This window comes from Melanostigma gelatinosum (genome assembly GCF_949748355.1).
Source record: "Melanostigma gelatinosum genome assembly, chromosome: 5".
Taxonomy (NCBI): domain Eukaryota; kingdom Metazoa; phylum Chordata; class Actinopteri; order Perciformes; family Zoarcidae; genus Melanostigma; species Melanostigma gelatinosum.
Window position 1 is genome coordinate 20,298,519 of NC_136638.1, and position 14,601 is coordinate 20,313,119.

Here is a 14,601-nt window from a genome sequence, read left to right on the forward strand (position 1 = left end):
TTTGGATTTTTTTTGGGTATCTGCGGAGGTTACTGATCCTCCCTTTTGTGTTGCACCCAAATTACAATGACACCACGAAGGTTTAATATTGAAGCACAACACAAGTATTTGACATGCTCCGGGTGGATACGTTTCGCGACAGACAGCTGATCACTGTTTGTACCTGGCGTGCAATGATTTCATCCGGTGTTTTCAGGAGACGATGAGCCAGAGGCTGTTTAACCATCCAGATGGGTCCCTCAATTAAAACAAAATGCACTTTTCCAGATGGCAGAGCGACTGACTGAAGTGTATTCTTCAGCCAGTCACTCTGGATGAGAATACTTCCCCATGTAGCAGATTCTCAAATAACTGATGTCATTTCAAAGAGGTAGCAATTCACATGAGGGCACCGGACCAAGTTATAATAATGTTAGTAAGACACAACAGATTTTATTTGTTTCTAAAGTAAAAGTCTTACACGTATTTATTTTCAACAAGGTGCAAGAGACAGGTTTAGCAGGTGGCAAGCTGTACAACAATACAACACAAAAAGATTTCAAGGGCAGAGTGTTGACTATAAGCAAAGCAAATTATTTTATTGCAAAGAAAATAGAAAATACAGAAAAGGAATCATTTAAAGTTTCCTTATTCTTAATTATCTTGTTAACTTTTATGTGGATCAGAAGTTCTTTCTGTGCTGTAAAAGATTTAGTGGATATTTCTTACCGACCTGACAGATGTATGCCTGTTCCCAATGATCCGCTAACTCAAGCCTGCTGCTGACACTGCTTCTGCTCTATCGTCACTGAATGTAAGTCAAAGTACATAATAAACACAGATACATCTATGTACATAAAAAGATACATGTAGGTCGCTTGGAGGAGATGGAATATGTACAAGTCTATTAAAAGAAAAGGTAAAATGCAAGTGGTTGTTTTCCTCTCCACTGAGCCGAGCATCTACCTCTGCTATGTGGGCAGACTGTCGCTTGCTGTCAGCTGCCGGCAGATGTTGCTCTGAACAAACTGTTTAAGGCCGTCATAGCCCTGACTGAACAAATACTCCTGGTACCAGCTCCACAGCTTGGAATGCTGAAACACACACACACGGAGAGAAACACACCCAATCACAATCAAGACATCAGAAGGTTCCCATGATGAAAGCAATCGCTCTCGCTCTCTGAACCATGACCAATGCACATCAAACTGCATGTGACTATTAATGAATGCAAGAAAATAAAATGGAGAGCCCTCGTACCTTCAAGGAATTCAGGTCCATGTCTTGTCTCCCCGGCAAACACTGATAAAGAGAGAACATTAATATTCAGTGTCAGTCCATCCTGCTAAATCTCACACGATCGCTGCTGGATGTTGCAGCTGGACCGAACCAAAAAAAGGCATGTGTATTATTAAACATGATGAAAACCACGTCTCATGCTGCACCCATTAATAATGAAATGTCCTTCTGTATTAATGAATCTTCTATGAAAGATACATTAATACCACATCTGTCTCCATGACTCTCCTGGAAGTCCATTAACCAAACTGTACAGACGGGCTGATCCATCACGCGCCTGTTAAAGGTTGAAAATGAGCAACAAACAAGCTACTACGTAGGTTTAACAATGTAGCACAGACTGCATACAGGAGTGGACAAAGTCAGTTTGCGGAATGTTGTTTGGAAGTCTCGAGTTCGGCATGTTGGCCGTCGCCGAGTAAGACATTTTTAGGCAACCAAAAAGGTTACAATTACCTTTAATGAACTGAAAAAACACTGTAAAAGGGTTTAAGTTGTAAAACAAAAACACGGACAACTCCCAGACTGGACAACGCCATGGTAGCGACCTGTCAATCACAAGGTAGCCCCGCCCTAAAGCATACCCTGCTTTATCTTCTATTTCACACTAAATGGACCATGATTTACTCAATGAACATCATGCTGTATTGAAGAATACTTGAAACTAGCGTTTGAGATCATAACATGTTTACAATGTTGACTGAGGTAATAATAAGTGAGAAGTAGAGTCATTTTCTCATAGACTTCTCGACAATCAGATTACTTTTGCAACCAGAGGAGACGCCCCCCGACGGCCATTAGAAAGAATGCAGATTTATTGCACTGTCACATTAGCGTCACTTTTCAGACCCAGAGGAAACTTCCTCCTGGTACGTAGAACTTTGTAGTGTGCAGCAGGAAGGATCCAACTCAGATTTCTTAGGAAGAAACACAAAAACATCCCCAGCGCTCCACACTCACCCTCTGGTGAAAGTCGACAGCGTAGCTCATGAAGGCCGGGTGGTGGATGAGGTCGAAGCTCTTCCCGTACTGTGGCACGTTGCTCTTGAGCAGCAGCTCCTCTCCCAGCTGTATACCCATGTCTGGTTGAAACATTTTGGAGTTCCACAGGCAGTTGACCATGACGACTGTGTAATGGTTGAACTCACGGAACGTCTGGCGGCTGATGTGAAAGGCCTGCTGAAAAACAGGATCAGAAGGGAGCGACAACATGAGAGGAAAGAAGAAGCAAAAGAAAGAGGAGGAAGAAGTAAAGCACTCCCCAGATCTGCAAAGTTTCACATCTGATGGGTGTTGGGCTGATGAATTTGCATGACATTTAACAAGTCCATCTTGTATGTCAGCTGGCTGCCTGACACACTTGTAAATTCACAGCTCGCAGTGGCAGACGTATTAAAATAAACAACCTCTTAAGTCCTCATGTGAGAGGGTATTAAAGGTTAGCAGTTGTAAATGAATGCAGGTGAATTCCTTCTTTTAAAAAATCTATAAAAGCTACCACAGTAAATCAAAACAAACAGCAAAACACTTCAGAAGTGCGCACCTGCTAAATGCCTTAAATATAAATGCAATCATAGGAAATGCATTCAAAATCCATGGGTTGAGAAAAAAGGTTAAATTGGCTCTTTTAATCAAATCCCCGCTCACAGAAAATCATTTGCTTCACATTGTGAGTCAAGCACTTGGTGCAATGGAACAAAATGTACCCTTTACAGTATTACTGTAATACCTCTGTGAGTCGTTCCTGACTCTTGGCTGATGTCAAGTTCACCTTGTACCTGAACAAAAAAAACAGAAAGAAGACCAGTGAACCCTGTGATCATGAATTACTGCAAAACAGCTGGTTTTCTATGGCCTGTCAAAAAGTAGAACGCCATTACGGTCCAATTTTCTTTTGCCGTGACATTTTTACGCTCAGCTTTGGCAGAATTACTTCGCGGCCCCGGAGTGTAGTCAATTAGCCGACACTAAGGATTTGTGTTATTAAAGCTCGCCCTAGAGTTAAAAACCATGCTTGAAATCCAGAGAAAGCGGAGCAGAGTGCTTAAGTGCATTGCCTCTTAGACTCTTATTACCATAAATCATGCATTCAAATATATGTACAATTCAACCATTTGATTCCCTTTCTGTTCCGTCATCAAATATTCATTGATATATGACATGCTACATTAAGGGGGCTACTGTATGCATCGTGGCATACGCACGAGGTGAAGAGTCCCCACCTGTACATGATGTAGGCTAGTCTGTCCACGCTCACGGGGTCAGTGGCTAACAGGGCTGGATAAAACACTCCAGGTGGAGGCATCACCACGAGGGGGAGCCCGTACTTCAGAAACGTGTCACACACCTGGGGAGGGAGAGAAATATGGTGGAATAAACACCCAGAGATAGTTAATAATGAAAGGTGGATTATCAAACATGCAGAACATCTCACTGCTGAAGCTCTCATCGGGACTCTGCTTTGTTAGAAGCTGGTACACGCTGATCTCGAAGCTGTTCTTGGCATCTTTGTTTTTATTGTAATACGTTTTAATTAGGGCTGGGCGATAAATCGATTTAATCGATTAATTCGAATGTGTGCTTTAAGGCGATGTGTTTTATTGAAAATCGAGAAAATCGCCCCCACCCTCCCCCCCCCGTTGGGTTCCCGTAGTTGAGTGCGCGCGCATTGTTTACAAACGAAAACAATGGCGGCCAGCAGTGAAGCTCTCGTTCTTAAGAGAGGGAAGAATGTGTCTTCGGTGGTCTGGAAATGGTTCGGGTTCGTGTCATCTGACACAGAACAAACAGCCTCAAACAGAGGCATGCCGCCGAGTGGGAGAAGCGTTGCACCCTGAGGAGGGAGCAGGACCGCGGGAGCACAAGCGACGCTGTCTTCCTGGCAAAAAATATTTAGAAAAAACATGCACTACTGTTTAATACTGTTGGTTATGTTGTGAATGCACTTGATTTTGTTTACATGCACTTATTTACTGTGCAAAATATGTTATGTTGATGTTAGATCAGATGTTGCACTTTTGAAAATGTGAATGTTAAAGGGTCACATACATTTAATTTCATGCTGTGTTTGTATCAGTGTATTCAGTTAGAAAAGCTTACTGTAAAAAGTTACATTTGCACAGTTGTTTACAATGGAAGGCTACTATTTAATGCCATTTAATGTTATGTTTAATTTAATTTTATATTTAAATGATTCAGGGAAACAAAAGAGTGACCAAATACTTTTTGTATACTACAGGCACCTTTCTACAATGTTCAGGTTTTGTTTGCACTTTATTTTTATCAACCTACGAGGGAAAATCATCACAAAATAAAATAAAAAATTGTTTTCAACAGCTTCTGTCATCTGCAAAAATTTGTGGGGGAAAGAAATCGATTTAAATCGTGAATCGGATTTTTTGTAAAAAAATCGGAGATTTTTTTTTTAGGCCATATCGCCCAGCCCTAGTTTTAATCAATGCATCTCATTGCAACGCTTTTAAAAACTCTCTCTGAATTGAAAGCTAACCAAAGCGCCTTTCAGTGTTGCTGAAATGTTCACTTGGTTGGAATATAAGATTATTTTCTTTCCTGGATTCTTAAAAATGTCTAATCAAACTCTTTATATATTCCATGTCATATTCATTGCCGTGTATTTAATGAGTCTTTCTTGTGATCACTGATTGTTATTTCCATATTTTATCGAACTCATTTCAAGACTGTCAAGACATGTTTTCCACATCACACGTGTGCTTGTTACATGTCGGACCATGAATGGCTTCCAAATGTCCCAAATTCATGCCATCATGTTCACATATCATATCAGCACCCCCCTTGAACAGATGAATGTGAAAACAGGCTTCAAGTGTCAAACGCTGCACATAGATTATTCTGCAGTGAAGCTCAAACGTCCTAGTGAAGTAACTATATGCTAAACCGATTTTTGAGTGTAGAGGATCTGTAAATAGCACCAGTACAGCCCAGCCTCAGGTGGCATCATGCCTAAAACAAGCCACAGAAGTAGATTCAGCCATTAGTATCGGCACATTTACCGTCTCATAGAAGTCCAGGATGAAGCTGAGGAGGAGCGAGTGGCAGCCTTCAAGCCTCAGGCCCAGAGAGGCCAGCCGACCCACAAAGTCAACCAGTTCCATCACCGAATCCTTGAACCCCGACAGAGTCATGTTTCTGGGACAGAGAGCAGAGAGTCAGACACACTTTAACCAGAATGATGTGGAGTCAAAGTTGTAACACCAAGCAGCCTATTTGCCCCCGGAGCATTACCCCAGCAGTGACCCGGGTCTCTGATAGGACAACAAGAAAGCTCCCAAATCAGCCACATCTAAACATAACTGACTCCACCCCTTACATTTGGAAGCTGGAAAATAATTTACTTGGCGATTAGGGCTGTTTTTGTCTGAAGAGTAATTTCAATTAAAGGATTTCATGGATAAATAGGCTCAAAACCAAACAGGAAAACATGTCAATACACACTTCTGCCTATGTTGCTTGGGTCAGTGGATGATCGATGGCTTGAAGTCAAGCTACGGCATGGCTGTATAGACCAGTATATGGATTAGCTCATGATTTTATCGGAGTAACAAATGCCCAAAATTAGAAGATAACGCAAATTAATAGCCTCACATTTAGAACAAAAATGTGTAATTAAACTGAGAAGCCTGCAACAGGGAGTGCTTATTTTTCATTACACTAACCCACAGTAAATAACCGAGGAAACACCTGAACACTTTTACTACATCTGTGAGAACCGATAAGTTGGGAGTTGTTGGCATGAAAGCAAAAGCTCAACGAGCTATAACCCTCATGCGCTCAAGTAAATTCACAAAGTGTTTTTCGGTTTTATGCTCAGGTCATAAACAAGTAGCAGGAAGTAGATGCGAGACTCACATGGAGGTGTGGCTGTTGAGGCTGATGTCCAAGTCGTCCTCCAGGGCATACACTGAGTGCCAGGTCAGCCACTTCAACAGCATATTGTTTAGACAATCCATCAGTCCACACTGCAGACGCATGATGAAGAGGAAAAGCACCACGCATTAGGGAAGCGGATGGAAACATGGTATTAAATGGACATTGGGCGCCAGGGCTAAATTATTAAAGACCTCAGTATTGATGAGCGTAGATGTTACTGGTTCTGCTCTTGGTACTGGATAAATACATTTTATTGAATTTATTTAGGCTACATAAAAGGTTATATTTGAATATTTTATCTCACCAACTCTGTTTTTAATTTGCACTAAGAGTAAGACAGTCGTCTATGATGCATTTCTGCTCTTCCCACACAGAGACGCAGAGAGAGAGACAGACAGAGAGGAGAGAAATTTCCCGAGAGTCGATGCTGACAATGCTCTTTGCCACATATGCATTTACATATCCATCATCACAACATTATAGTCTATCATTGTGATTTATTCAAAACAAGGCTGTAGCAGTCGCTACTCAAGATTGCTAATTCTTATACAGTACGTATGAGAAAATAAAGCATGCTCAGTAGAGATGGGTACTTTAACTATAATACTACCGGTACTCTTACAGATACTGCTTATCAGTCTGCCGTTTTATTGGACCTCTTATCAGTTCTATTTGTTATTCTTTTCAGAGAAAACTATTTCAGAACAGAATTGACATTGCAGCAGTTTAACCACTTAACGAATACGGGGCCCGTAATGAGTGCTTTATTACAAGAAAAACATCAAATTATAGCAGATGGTTTTGTAATTCAAGTACGTTAGCAGGAGAATATTTGAGTTGTGCCTCGGGGGGGTAAACTCACCTTGAAAAAGAGTGAGGATGTGAAGAAGAGCTGCATGAGGGGCTCAAACAGAAGCCGTCCGATTTCTGAAGAGGGGGAGATGGTTACAGTTTTACCAGCTATATAGTTCAATTAAATGTCTAAGATGTGACACAATAAGGCAGGCCTTTCTAACATGTTTGACAAAGATAGACATAAAGACAGATCACTAAAGTGTGACAGACACAACTCGTGGAAAACTTACGTGAACTTGGGACAACAGGGATGCTGCTCAGCAGGCCGAGGATCTGTGGGCGGAGGAGGGAACCGTCCCAAACATTGAGAAATTTGAAGAGAAACGCCTCTGAACAGGAAAACCCCTCCTGGTGGAGAAAAGGGACAAATTAAAAGCATTGACTGTGGTTTTGCAGTGCAGGGTCGTGGATACAGGGGATAGTGAATGGCGGGTGCGAGGTACAGCGGTAGCTATCAGGGCCTGAAATGTGGGGCTCACCTGGAGAAAGTGCTGTGTGGACAGCAACGTGTTCAAAAACTGCAGCGCTTCTTCTGAGTTCTGGGAGGCTCCTCCATCGCCACGGAACAAGAATTCTTAAAAATAGCACAAACGGGTATTTAGTGCGTGATAAAGTTAAGGGAATGAAAAGAAAACAGCAGCGGAATCCATATTCGCAGCATCTTCGCACAGTGACTTCCTCTACAGTCTCTTTTAAAGCCCTCTCTGAAAAAAAACATTTGGGTTCAACTTAAGGTTGGCTTAACTTTGGAGGAATCTTCCTGACAGAAGCTGTCACAGCAGTTTGGTAGTGCCACCCCGCTCGCACCCCCTTACCTTCGTGGAGCGCGTAGCCCAGCCAGAAGTTGAAGCGTAGGAGGGCAGACTCATCCTGTACACAGTCCAGGTACTGCAGAGCCAGACTGGAGCCCAGCAGTGAGCCCATCTGAGCGGGCAGCTGGTGGAGGTAAAATGAAGAAATAGGACACACATGCAATTAAGTATAATTGAGAGGCTAAAATAATCAAACGACCATAAATCCAGAGAAGAGATGGAAAACAAAAATAACGTTTCCAAACCCTCAAATCAGTTTCAGATGAATCCGTTTACCTGCTACAGAATAGGAATAAACTGATTCTCATGTCCTTGTTTTAATAGAGTGGGCCACCAATACGCTAACTGAGCTAATTCCTCAGTAATCTCTATAATACCAGCACTGGGACATTTCTGTCATTAAACTGGATAGTTGATACAGTCCCGTATTGTGTATTAACAGCTGCCTCCCAATATGGGGACTTGATCAATATAATAAGTTAGAATAAAGAGAAGACAAACTGTGAATGGAAACAGATCAGCCCTCCAATAATTATGTGGCAACTGTACCATAAAACTGAGTGCAGGCAATGAGGGAAATAATAAATGAGTCTTTGTCGATTCCGTCGCTGAACGGTTTTATGAGTGAGATGGACAGGAATCGTCTGTCTTGCAAAAGATACGAAAAAAGTAGAGCTTTCTTGGCAATAAACACAGGTTGATGCTGTCGCCGTCCAAAAGCCTCGCATCGGCTGTGCAGGCGGTGAAAGAGGACGATTTATGTAGCATAAAAACACAAAGGTCTGTGAGCCATTCAATTGACTTGTATTAGTTTATCAAGTCACTGAATCTGCAGGGCAAATAGATACTTGTGGAGAGACATCTTTCAATGACCATTTGTGCTGAAATTTTGTTCAATACATTGCTCAGATGCATCTTATCTCAGGTCTATTGTTGTAATGACTCATATAGGATAGATAAAAAATAGATATAGGACTATAATGTACGGACTAAATTATAACAGTGACACAGCACCACCCTGTGGCTGTGAGGATACATCACATTGAAATTTGACAGTGGTTACAAATCCTAGCGGCATGGAGACACTTGCACACATTTCATTCTGCTACTTAAATGCTAAATGAACTACAGGGTCATCGCTTAATTTATATTCAATCTGTTCCCAGTCCAGGTGTGTCGGGACTAACAGGTGAACTGTAGAAGCTGAGGTACATGTGAGCAGTAAAGGGGCAGAGGCGGCACGCCACAGATACAGAACTCAGAGATTCGTCCCGACAGAAGTTACCTCGATACGGTGCATATTTTCCAGGAGCTGAGCAAAGGAGTGGACTTGCACCAGGGGGACCAGCTTTCTGCTGGAGGACGGCTCAGTCTGAGCCCGTTTACTGACGACAGAACTCAACACCGGCAATACCAGGTGGCAGTGTTTCTGAGAGAGAGAGCAAAGTAAAACAAGAACATGATTAACAGAGAGCCTCGGCTACCTTTTATCGTTTTAATTTCCTGAAATAATAAAAGGCTAAAATCAGGATAAACAGATTAATTAGAAAAAACATACTTTATAGATCTGGCGTTTTTGTCTGACCATGTCACTCCCTGCAATCAGACTTGCAGAGGCGGGTCCGATTAAAATGCTGGAATGGCATTGGCAAGCAGTAACTGTAGTGTAGCAGGAGTGAATGCAAGCTGTGTATCTGACAACTTAAATACACTTCCATACCCTTTTCCTGGGGTTGGTCTTCATTGTGGAGGCCAGACTGATGCTGGAGGCAACCTGGGCACCGTTCCTCTTCTGGACAGCAATCAGCGCTGACTTCCAGGGCATGTTGTGGTTTCTAAAGCCACTCTGTAAGAAAACAGAAAAACACACAATCCCGCTGGTGCTTTAGATGTGATGGCCGTTGCATATTATAAGAGCAGAATGAGCATCAACGGCACAGTCCATGTACAAACCTTAACTCGTGATGGGATGGAGAGCGTCACCAGTTCAGGGCAGAATACTTTGTAAAGTGACAGCAGGCTCAAGAGGAACGGCTGCCTTCCCTGAGGAAACAAGATCAACATAACAGCTTTGTGATTGATGTTTCCTAATAATGCGGAATACAACATAACCAATGATATGAAACGGGTAACTGTTTATGGGAATAATGCAGTGTAGAACAAAACCATTCTGTGATTTCTCATTGAATAAGGCAACAATGCAGTAGCTTTGATAAATGGCTCTAGAGGGTGATGTTTACCAGTTTAGACTGTAGCTCCAGTAGCTTCCTGACTCTGAATACCCGCACTACGACAAGAAAAACAATGAAGCGGTCAACAATGCGTACAGAATATATAGAAATACTGAAAAGAAGAAATAATGGAGTAAAAAAGGACAAATAGCATTACAATCATGTTTGGTGTGAAATTGTTTGACTCACCACTTTCCTTTCTGGTCAAAAGGTAGAGCAGATGGCAGATGTAAGGACACTGAAATAATGTGACAAAACATAATATCTTCACATCCCAGCAGTTCTTCAGTGGATCCCATATCTCATTACAGGAGAGCACAACTCTCTTTTGTAAATAATGTAATATATGCCTAAACCAGATACGCATATTATCTGTCCAGTCAGGCAGAAATTAACCTTTATTTATCACACCAAGTCTGTGTCTCAAACAAGGCACAGCATTCACAAACAGAGAGGCGATTGTCATTTCAAATCTGTTGTAAAAATAGTTCTGGCAAGCAACATGCGCACGTCATTGATAAATATGCGTAGTGAACCCTTAATTTGTGGCTCAAAGACATTTGATTTGATGCCATCTTACAACAAAAATGCAAAGATCATCAGCACACATACCAGATTTTCCTCTGTGACGAAGTTGAAGATGAAGCCATAGACAGCCCGAAGTTGGTCCTTTGCATCAATCATGTCGAATACGGTCAACACCCACTTTATAAAAAGAATCTGAAAAGTGTACATGCAAAATAAACACAGATGGATGAACTATCGCGCAATCTTAAAGATGACACATACAGAATCAAAAGCAGTAGTACTCCAACATACTTTTGAAGAATTTGGACAAATCTAATTTTGCACTTACTTGTGTGCCGACGGGTATTTTTCCGACCCCCAGCCAAACCACCGCTCGAACAACAGCCTCCTGCGGCACCACCGTGGCAGGAATCAGACACTTCAGCACCCGGGCACATAGAGTAGTGCCTACACATAGAAATTCACAGAAACACAATCAGTTATAGAAGCAAATGTTAAGAATGACTGTAAAAAAAATGTCCAAGTCAGTCATACACACTTTCTACTGCACGGGTGTCCCTGAACTTTTGGGAAGAATGAAAGACAATTTCTTGCCACGTGTTTAAATTACGCGCTCACAGGACACCATATCTACTACGTAAGCAATATTTGGCTCTGGCATTCTTGTCAATTGAACTGCACCAAACCCATACAATTTTGGACATCACAGTGGCTAAGTGCCACCTCTGTGTGGAGTTTGATCTGTCTCTGTATGTGATCCTCTAGGTCAGGGGTCTCAAACTCATTTTCACTCCGGGCCACATCAGCATCATGGTCGCCCACAAACGGCCGGTTGTAAATGTAACTACTCGTAACATATTGTTAAATAACTCTCTGCATTTGATTATTGTTTATTCAAGTGTAAAAATATGTACATGCAGTTATATAAATGTAAAAATATATTTAAGCACATTTCTGTTATTATAACTTAAATCCTTTTAATTTAGGGTTAAGAAACCCACATTACTCTATCAAACTATTAAAGAAAATAGCAAAGACAAATATCAAACAAGTTATGACAATAACTTTGTTCAAAGCTTGAAATCCTTTCAAGGGTGTGTTTGCACAATCCCACATGAAGTATTCAGTTTAAAGTAGTCTTCAATGTACTGACAATACATTTCCATGTCAAATGTACAGTAACCAGCCAAAGAGCTGCTTCTGTGACTGTGTGTTTAAGTATCTCATAATTTTGACTTTTTATCTCATCATTTTGACTTTCTATCTCATCATTTTGACGTTCTATCTCAGAATTATGAATTTCTATCATAGTTATGACTTTCTATCTCATAATTTCGACGATGGGGATATTTTTATTCTCAAGTCTAACTTTAAAATTTTTTTTTTTTTTACTGGCGGATTCGCCGGCCACATAAAATGACGTGGCGGGCCAGGTTCTCTTGGTTTCCACCCATAATCAAAACAAAAGTCAGAAAGGCAGAATGTTTGGCTTTAAATTGACTGAGGTGTGAATAAGAGGGTGACACACTCTGTCCAAGGTGTACACTTGCTTGGTGTGTGATGGGAAAGATTCCAGCCCCCTATGACCCTTGACAGGTTAAGCGCCAAAGACGATGGATGGTATTATACCCCGTTCACCGTTGCTGCTAAGTGACGGTCTTACCCATACGGAGGCTCATGGCAAACTCCAGCATAATAGAGACGGCCTCGGGGGTAAGTCCTTTACTGTAGGCCACCTTCTCCACCAGCACCAGGTTCCTCTCGACGTCATCGTTCCCGTGCACTGGAGTACCTGCTTCAACTACAGGAGGGAGGGATAACGTCACATCATGTGTAAGTGTTTAAAATGTCACAATAATTACATGGTTAGACACAAACAAGAGGTAACGTCAACAAGTTCAGATGGGTTTTTTTACTGCTAATGTTAATGTTGGGGGACATGACAGGTGATGAGCTGGTACTGTACAAACTATTTGCAAGAACAAACTCCAGGAAATCTGTTTATTTCACATAGTTACTCGCTAGCCTAGCACAGGAAAAAACGCTATATTGTACAGTTTAGCCGAGTGTAAAATCCAACATAAAATATTCAGGTGGCTCATCCTTGAGTTTTAGATAAACACTGCAGTGTTGATGTCATCTAGAGACAAATCTTGGAACTGCTCTGTATCCAGTAAATATTCCCACTTAAGTATTTTTTGGTGACAGAACAGGAAATGTGATTTAGTTATTTAGACACGAGAAGAAGAAAAAATGAAAACGGTATGTGAGAGAGAGAGCACCCATGATAACGTAAACCTAATTTTGGATGTAAAGATAGAACAAAAGTCGTCTTATTTTTGGTTAGATCAGTCACTTCATTTAGTGTAATTGGGACAACGCATTCCATGGCAACATATGACGTCACGAGGGCTGCTCCTCCGATATTCAGCTTTTTTAATCATGGCGTTTTTGCCTTTGTTTGAAAATAACTTAAAGCTAAGGCTAGCTCTGTTTCGGTTTATCTCATAGTTGAGAGCTAATAACGTAAGCAACGTTAAGTTAGCCACATTAGCTGTTACTGAAGCTACCGGTACACCCAAAAATGCAACAAGAAAGTAACGTAAACTTAGGTTAACGTTACATCCTGGGCAGCTACGTTGGTAAAGTAAAGTTGGTAACTAAAGTAACCGTATGCTATCGACCATTGTGTATGAGCTACGTCCGTTACCGTCAGAGAAGTACTTCAGGGCCAGAACAAACGGATCCTCCGCCTCGTTCTTCTTCCTCTCCTTTTCTGCGACTCTCAGACTTCTGTTGTTACTCCGGCTGGACGCAGACTGATCGCTTTGAGACGACTGGTCTAAATCTGACGGCCCCGACAGGATAAGCGTTGCTGCCATTTCTACATTGCTAAAAAATTGTAAATATTGTGCTCCACTCTGTCTTCAGCCATTCAAACAAAACTCAAATCCTCCGCGCGACCGTTTGGTCTGCGCTTGCGCAGTGTAGTCTTTCCGCTCGGTGGCTTCCCGGAAGATGTAGTCCGTATGCCGACCAACTGCCAAACAGTAGGACTACAATAGTCATGCAGCTGTTCATCGTTCTTTTCATAAATCTAAAGAGGCTACGTCAAATGACGTTAATATAACGTCAATAACGTCAGTATTTCACAAAAAAATAAATATAATAATAACTGGGTCACTCTGAAAATGATTTGGTTCAGAATTTTTCATGTAATTTTGCAAAGATGTGAACATCGCAAATTAAATTGTTCATTTTATTATGGGGCTGAAACTAATGAGTATTTCCATTTTCGATTTGTCATCTTTTTATTTTCTATATAATTATAATAATAATTGCTTTGGTCTAGCTATAGCCTACTGCAGGGGGTCCGCGAATTGTTTTGGTTGATTAGACAATTAAACAGTTCTAACTGACAGGCTGATAATGATACTCAATGCGTTGTGCAGGGAGTCACTGGAGACAGGGCATGTTGTTCGTGAACCGATGTATTCTATTTCATATTTAGGTGAAATTATTGATGAGAAAAGATGCATTAAAAAGGAAAATGAGTTAAAATAATACAAACTTTTTAAAGTGAATGATACAAAATGATATAAAAGTTATTTAAATAACACTTTCCTTGCTCTGTCCTGTTATATATTTTTGTTATTTAAATCATCAAAATAAGCAAAACTGGTCCCAATAGCTGGCAGAATGATCTATACATTTAAAGAAAATAGTGTCCATCTCAAGTAGCCTATGTTACCTATTCAACTGTCTGACCAACAGTCCAAAAACCAAAAAATATTTATTTTACTATCATTGAAGACAAAGAAAAACACAAATTAACATTTGAGAACCTGAATCATTAAAACAGGGCATTAGCAATTGGCTGACTGATTCGTCGATTTGATTAATCGCCAAAAGATTTCTCAAAATCAGGCCAAATAAAACCAAAACTACAAAAACTATAAACACTTCAAAACCAAATGGTAAGAAAATAA

At 41.0% G+C, this 14,601-nt stretch overlaps 1 protein-coding gene across 1 annotated transcript; it reads right to left on the reverse strand.

Moving 5' to 3' along the window:
* Positions 1-448: 448 nt before the first annotated feature.
* On the reverse strand, positions 449-13,562 carry cenpi (centromere protein I). The gene is made up of 20 exons (XM_079268282.1): positions 13,323-13,562; positions 12,276-12,413; positions 10,941-11,059; positions 10,697-10,804; positions 10,274-10,322; positions 10,094-10,140; positions 9,807-9,896; positions 9,574-9,699; positions 9,139-9,282; positions 7,857-7,977; positions 7,521-7,615; positions 7,272-7,389; positions 7,049-7,113; positions 6,166-6,275; positions 5,310-5,445; positions 3,501-3,625; positions 3,008-3,056; positions 2,239-2,457; positions 1,240-1,281; positions 449-1,073 (listed from the first exon to the last, which is right to left on the reverse strand). The coding sequence occupies exons 1-20, from the start codon at positions 13,492-13,494 to the stop codon at positions 951-953; spliced, it is 2,196 nt and encodes a 731-aa protein (XP_079124408.1). The 5' UTR covers positions 13,495-13,562; the 3' UTR covers positions 449-950.
* Positions 13,563-14,601: the final 1,039 nt, after the last annotated feature.

Excerpts from the sequence above, each read along its gene's own strand:
- cenpi (XM_079268282.1), bottom strand. The coding sequence starts at position 13,494 with ATGGCAGCAACGCTTATCCTGTCGGGGCCGTCAGATTTAGACCAGTCG. Across the intron at positions 11,060-12,275 it reads TGCCATGAGCCTCCGTATGG|GCACTACTCTATGTGCCCGG; the intron begins GTAAGACCGTCA and ends TTCTATGTGTAG. Across the intron at positions 5,446-6,165 it reads CTCAACAGCCACACCTCCAT|AAACATGACTCTGTCGGGGT; the intron begins GTGAGTCTCGCA and ends TCTCTGTCCCAG.